This window comes from Podarcis muralis, chromosome 12 (assembly GCF_964188315.1).
Source record: "Podarcis muralis chromosome 12, rPodMur119.hap1.1, whole genome shotgun sequence".
NCBI classification, from domain to species: Eukaryota; Metazoa; Chordata; class Lepidosauria; order Squamata; family Lacertidae; genus Podarcis; species Podarcis muralis.
In genome coordinates this window covers 646,799-653,568 of record NC_135666.1, presented here as the reverse complement: position 1 = coordinate 653,568, position 6,770 = coordinate 646,799, and the positions used below count along the sequence as shown (strand labels likewise).

Sequence of the window (6,770 nt, the reverse complement as noted above, 5' to 3'; positions counted from 1 at the left end):
ACGAGGGGTTCTGCTGCTTCAGTTCCATGGTGCACCCATGCCAGAGTTTGCCAAGCTCTCTTGCCCAGAGGTCTGCCCCCCCAAAGCCCACTGCACATTTTCTAGAGCAGGGGTGGAGGACCAGTGGATCGCCAGACGACAATTCCCATCATCCTTGACCATCAGCCACAGTGTCTGAACTGAGGAGAGCCACTGGTCAGGCACCTTGATTCTCACATTTGAGGGAACCTGGAGCACCATAGTTAGGAGGGCTCATCTCCCTGTTGCCCATCAGTGCAGCCAACTTGTCCTCCTGTTAATTTCTGTGATTTCTGCCCATTCTTTATACTCAAGAGTGCCTCTGAGCATGTGAGGGGTGTCCTCCCCTCAGCAATTACAATTATTCCTTACACCTCCAGGAGTGTTTTTCAACCTGTCTCAGAGAAGTCCTGCAATGGGCACTGGAGGAGGCGCTTGCTGCAGCGGCAGCAGATGCTCCAGGAAGGGAGAGTTGCAAGTCAGGTAGAAGAGACCAATTCCTGCCTCCTCAGCCGGACTTGGGGAAAAGAGACCTTGCTCTATCATTCTGGCTTTGGCCAAACAAGTGACTGGTCTTTGGGTGGTCTGGTTGGGCAGAGAGCAGCTGGGTAATGATCCAACGCTCGTCTAACCAGCAAAGAGGATTCAGGCACATCCTGTTGCATCAGCGAGCATCCCCACTCTGCGTGCATCTTGCCCCTGAATGTGGCAAGACCTCAAGACCTTTGTTGCAGCAAGAAAACCTCTCACTGGTGTATCGTTAATGTTCAGGGGATGCTGCGCTTGGGTAGCTATAACCATTGAGGTGGGTGCAATTTCTCTACTGCTGAACATTGAGGCAAAGCACCTTCTCAGCAGCTAAGCACAGAGGGGCTTGCATCCATGCTGCCATTAACACCCAGCTGTCCCTAGTAGAATGCCACCGTAACAGCAGTTGCCAGCCCTCCACGCACACCCAGTGAGGCAAAATCATAGCTAGCCAGGTCAAGGTTTTGAGGGGAACTACAGTATCTAGGTATAAAATCTAATAAATAAGAGAACAAGCAAGCAAATATTTGAGATCAGTATTACCGGGCTGCTTCAAGAAGGGCAAGAGTCGCTGCTGTATCTGTGGCCATTCTGTCCAAAGAGATTTGCCTTTTCTTGCAAGGAATCCTATTCGGAATAAGGGAATTTATTTCCCTTTAAAAAAGGGAAATGTTGACAGCTATGTGTGGGTACAGTGAAAGGGCCACCGCAGACTCTGCAGGGACATCTAGCAACACCTTTATGTGAGCGAGGGATACCTAAGACTAAAGCAAAAGTGGATGGGATTCTGCCACAAAATTGCCTCCTGTTTTTGAAGATAGTGCACAATCCTTAAACCTGACAACGGGTGATCTCTAAGCATCAGAAACAGCTTCTCTTAGGAGCACCCGTATCAAATGAGAAGTATGGACAGTCTGGAATCCAGCAAGACTAGTGTTGAGAGAATAAAGGATTTTACTAACATTGTCCAGTTTTCAATCCCTATTCTGTGTTTTGCCTCATAATTGTATGGTGTTGACAGCAAAGAAGGGAGAAAGGAAAGGAAATGAAGGAAGACTAATGGTTTGGTGTGTTTCCCTTTATTGACACACACAGTCACAGAATATGAAGGCAGCTTGCATCTGCTGTGGTGGTGGAGAGAGACATCTAGCTGTGACCTGAAAGAAAGGAAACCAAGGTAGACTTCATGCCACCCCAGGAAGCCTCTGGCCTTGCCCAGAGTTGCCACTGCAAAGGAGCAAAAGGTCAATGGGAAGCTATGCTGATCTAGTTTCCTTATCCCAAGAAATAATTCCAAGCAAATTAAGCTATCTGGGAATGTCCCCGACAGTCATGAGTTCAAAGAATATTTGGGGAAACTACAGGAGAGACTGAGTATGAAACAGGCCAGGGCAAGCGTGAGTGTAGAATTGCAGAGTTGGAAGGAACCCAAGGCAGCATCTAGTCCAACCCCCCGCATGTCGCACTCTAAGAGGAGCACGCGGCTTGGAATCCATCTCTCCAAAAGACCGAGGCAGGGAAGTTATCATGGCACTCTTTATTTAGGAACACAAAACCTTCCCTCCTCCCCCCCCCCACCATGCCCTGGTATCCTCCTCATTCTCTTGGCATGCTGCATCTGCCATCTATACATATAAGAAGGAAGAGGCAGCCAATTGCCTTGAAAAATTCCAGCTGGAAGAGTTCCAGGCACCCTCCAAGCCAAGTCTCCAGGAATGGAAGTTTTCTCCCAGAGCGAGATCCTTTGCTCTGCCTCCTTCACTGCAATCCACAGCCCTGCAGGCTTCTGGAAGCTGCGTGTGAAAGCACAGGCCCAGTTGGCTCCGTGCCTGGCCCAGTCTGGGCTCACTTCTTCTTCTGTACATGGGCACAGTCATACTTTCCCCGCACGACCTTGAGCTTGACCCCTGGCAGGTCCTGCGTCCTCCCGCCCTCCACCAGGACGATGCTGTGCTCCTGCAGGTTGTGCCCTTCGCCCGGGATGAAGCAGATGGCCTCCTTGCCGTTGCTGAGCCGCACACGGGCGCACTTGCGGTTGGCCGAGTTGGGCTTCTTGGGCTTTCGAATCATGGTCTTCAGCACCACCCCTTTGAGCTGGGGGCAGCCACTGGTGGGGCCGGGCCTTGGCGGAGGCAGCTTGGGGCGGCCTTTGCGGTGCATCTGGTTGAGGGTGGCCATAGGGCAGCTCGGGGGTGGCAGCACCGGCCAGGGTGGTGGAATGAAGCTGCGAGGGAGGGCAGCTGCTCCTGGCAAAAGAAGAATACAAGGGTCAGGAAAGGGCCACCCAAATGATCAAGGGGATGGAGAGACCCTCCTAGAAAGAAAGGCTGTGGCAATTGGGGCCTCTTGGCTTAGGTGAGTAAGAGGCAACATGGCTCAAGTTGATAAAGTTCCGTCTGGCATGGAGAGAGTGGAAGGAGAAAAGCGTCTCTCTTTCTCCTTAGGAACATGCAATGAAGCTACACATTAGAAGATTCAGGACAGATAAAAGGGAGACCTTTTTGACGCAGGGCAGTTAAACTCCAGGAAGCAGTGATGGCCACCAACTGAAGACCAATTTGCAGGGGAGGAGAGGAAGGCTCTTGACGAGGGCTGTGCTCTGCCTCCAGGCTCAGAAGCAGCAAGGCTTCCGAAGACCAGGTTCTTGCCCTGGTGCTCCGATCCCGCACCCTGTGGGTGACCGCGGGGACAGGGTGCCGGCCTGGCAACTCTCCTCGGCTTCCTCCCCTTCTCTGAGAGGGCGCCCAGGGCAGGCGGGGGGGGCGCACTGAGGTCCACTCGCCCACGCCTCTCCCCCCCCCCTTCCCAGCGGCCCTCCGAGACGCCGCCGCCACCTACCCCAGCGCAGAGGAGCCGCCAGCGCCCGCAGCAGCCCCGCCGGAGCCATCCTGCGCCGACGCCCCGCTCTCTCCTGCTCACAGGGATCCCGCCCAACTCTATGATCCGGGGTCACGTGGCATTGGTGGGCGGGGCGGCGGGGCCGGACTTCCGGGGGCGTGGCCTGGCGGCAGCCCTGAGGGGTTTCGAGGGCCGCTTTCGTGCCTGAGCGGGGAGAGGGGGCAGCCTCCGAGGGAGGGGAAGGAAGCGCCCAGGCCGCGTCCTCCGACTGGCCAAGGGCGCCGCCCCTCAAGCGGCTCCTCTTCCGATTGGGCGACGGGGCGAGAGGGCCACGCCTCTCTCCTCATTGGGCGACGGAGGCGGCGCCCTCCCGGTGACGCGCCGGGGAGGAGTCGAGCTGCTCTACGTTGATTGGCCGCAAGGGCGGGACGAAGCCTGAAAAGGAAGGAAAAGATTGCCGGAGGGAGAAGTTCCGGGTCAACGACAGAGGCCCCGCCCCCCCCATTGCACGGACTGGGACGCCTCTTTGGGCGGAGGTTGGCAGCAAAGCGCCTCCGGCTCAGCAGTGCCGGAAGTGACCCTGGAGTCCAAGGCGGGATCTTTCTGCGCTGCAGAGCGGTTCCCTCATAGAGCTTGCCTAGCCTTGGGCGCATGCGCAGGGCGCTCTCCAGCGGAGAATTGGCGCTCATTTTGCTGACCTCACGGGTGGCGCTGGGGGTTAAACCACAGAGCCCAGGACTTGCCGATCAGAAGGTCGGCGGTTCGAATCCCCGTGACCAATCCCCCCCCCCCCCCCGTTGCTCAGTCCCAGCTCCTGCCAACCTAGCACTTCGAAAGCACATCAAAGTGCAAGTAGATAAATAGGTACCGCTCCGGCAGGAAGGTACATGGTGTTTCCGTGCGCTGCTCTGGTTTGCCAGAAGCGGCTTAGTCCTGCTGGCCACATGACCTGGAAGCTGTACGCTGGTTCCCTCGGCCAATAAAGCGAGATGAGCGCCACAACCCCTTAGTCGGCCACGACTGGACCTAATCGGCAGGGGTCCCTTTACCTTTCCTTTACCTTGCTGACATCCAAAATGAGCAAAGCCGTTTTCTTTGCTTTTTAGTGTTGTAAGAGAGTCAGGGGCAGAGAGGGGAATAAAGGAAAATGACCCTACTAATATCCGAATTTTTGCCAACAAAGGTCCGTATAGTTCAAGCCATGGTTTTCCCAGTAGTGATGTATGGAAGTGAGAGCTGGACCATCAAGAAGGCTGATGGCCGAAGAATGGATGCTTTTGAATTCTGGTGCTGGAGGAGACTCTGGAGAGTCCCATGGACTGCAAGAAGATCAAACCTCTCCATTCTTAAGGAAATCAGCCCTGAGTGCTCACTGGAAGGACAGATCCTGAAGCTGAGGCTCCAAGACTTTGGCCGCCTCGTGGGAAGAGAAGACTGTTACGAAAAAGACCCTGATGTTGGGAAAGATGGAGGGCGCAAGGAGAAGGGGACGACAGAGGACGAGATGGTGGGATAGTGTTCTCGAAGCTACCAGCATGAGTTTGACCAAACTGCGGGAGGCGGTGGAAGACAGGAGTGCCTGGCGTGCTCTGGTCCAGGGGGTCACGAAGAGGCAGACACGACTAAACGACTAAACAACAACAAAATATCCGAATTATATCATTCTACCAAAAAAGCCCCACAAGAAAAATAAACTGTGCCTTGATGAATGCATCGTATTTTCATGTATCGTTGAATGTGATTTAATATGCCTTTTGATATATCCGTCTTACTGAAAGGAGTCTGGATATATTCTTGCTGAGGTGCCCTTACTGAGATGTATCTCGTTCTCCACAAAGTGTATCTCTTTTCAAATGTATTTTCCTTACAAAATGTAATCGTGAATGTGTCTTTATTGAAATGTTGTATTATGCTGTACTTTTCTGAATGTATCCAAAATGTAGTTTTGAAGAATGTATCAACCAAAGTATTTAAAAATGTATGTACCGGTACTTGACTCAATTTGTATCCAAAAGGCTGCCAAAAACACTCTCCACCACACTGCCATCTACTAAGTCTGCAAATAATGCCAAGAATACCCACAAATGCCGGCTCAAAATAAAGTGGTTTTATTTTCCAGTAAGTATGCAAACATCGGACTATCACACCCGAATTGATAGCAATGCAGAATAGGATTTCACATTTACATTGAAGCCATTTCCTGAGCATCTGCATGCTGGTTATCAGCAGTTGCGGAGGTATTTTCCTGTAGATAAAGGAGAAGCCAATAAGTAGATCCAGAATTAAATGAGACAAAAGGTGTCGGCAAGACTGACACTTCCCAAAAGTCTTTCAACATCCTACTTACCTTACGTTAATCCACTCCTCATGCCATTCATGTCTCTTCCCGCCACCTCCACTGTTATTGATTTCTATGGAAACCAAAAGGTTTAAGAGTCAAGGAAGTCCTTTTGTTCGGGGTCTCACTCTGTTTCATTACGTGAACAGGGACCCTGTTGGAACAGTTTTTTTTTTCTTTTCTGTTTTTCCCCCAATAAAAGATCAGGCTTTGCTTTTTCCAAATCCTGCTGTGGTCTCTGTCATTTCCCGACTGGTATGGAGCCTCCAATCGCGCTCCTTCCGAGGTCCCGGTCCTCCTTCTGAGACAAGGACACCTGGGGGGGGGGGCAATTAATTATTATTTCATCAGGCTGCAGACACGTGAGCTGGAAGGGAAGCTGCAGAAATTGGTAAATCTTTATTTGCTTTTCAATTGTTTTTAGTTTTGATTTTTTGAAATGATTTTGTTGTAGGTTTTTTTTTAAAATCTTTTAAATGTAAACTGCTTTGAGAGATTTTGTGCTTTAGCAGTACATAAATACTTTTACAAACAAATAAATAAAACAAGTGAAGCTGAGGGTGGCCCACCATGGAGCACAGGGGGCTCTGCCCTTCTTTATTTATTCCTAAAGAATTTTATTGAATTGTTAACACACAAAACAAAGTGAAAAAGTAACAAAAAGAAGGAAAGTGAAGAATCAAAGATTTATACCACAAAGCACCACGGACTGGAAGGACAAAGCACAAAGATACAGTGCAGCTCCAAAGGGATAAAAAAGTGTTAACTTTATTAAATCTTCCCTGTGGCAGCTAGCTGTTCAGATATTTCACAGAATCATCAAATTGTAGAGCTGAAAGAGTTGGATGTTGCAGCCTTGACAGCGCACTCTGAGAAAGCCCCACAGAGACTCACTCACTGTTTTGCTCAAGTCTGCAGAGAGTTTGGCCTCACCACCAGAGCAGCGAAGGCCATCATTCTGGGTCAGGATATGTCCAGCACTTGACGCATCATTCCTGCATCACTGGACTAGGTGACCCTTGGAATGCCTTCCAACACAACAGTTCTA

The 6,770-nt window shown here is 51.1% G+C and overlaps 1 protein-coding gene across 1 annotated transcript; it reads right to left on the bottom strand.

Annotated features, from left to right (window-relative positions):
* Positions 1–1,609: 1,609 nt before the first annotated feature.
* Positions 1,610–3,719, bottom strand: MRPS12 (mitochondrial ribosomal protein S12). The gene is made up of 2 exons (XM_028750076.2): positions 3,385–3,719; positions 1,610–2,792 (listed from the first exon to the last, which is right to left on the bottom strand). The coding sequence occupies exons 1-2, from the start codon at positions 3,431–3,433 to the stop codon at positions 2,392–2,394; spliced, it is 450 nt and encodes a 149-aa protein (XP_028605909.2). The 5' UTR covers positions 3,434–3,719; the 3' UTR covers positions 1,610–2,391.
* Between the last annotated feature and the right edge of the window lie 3,051 nt (positions 3,720–6,770).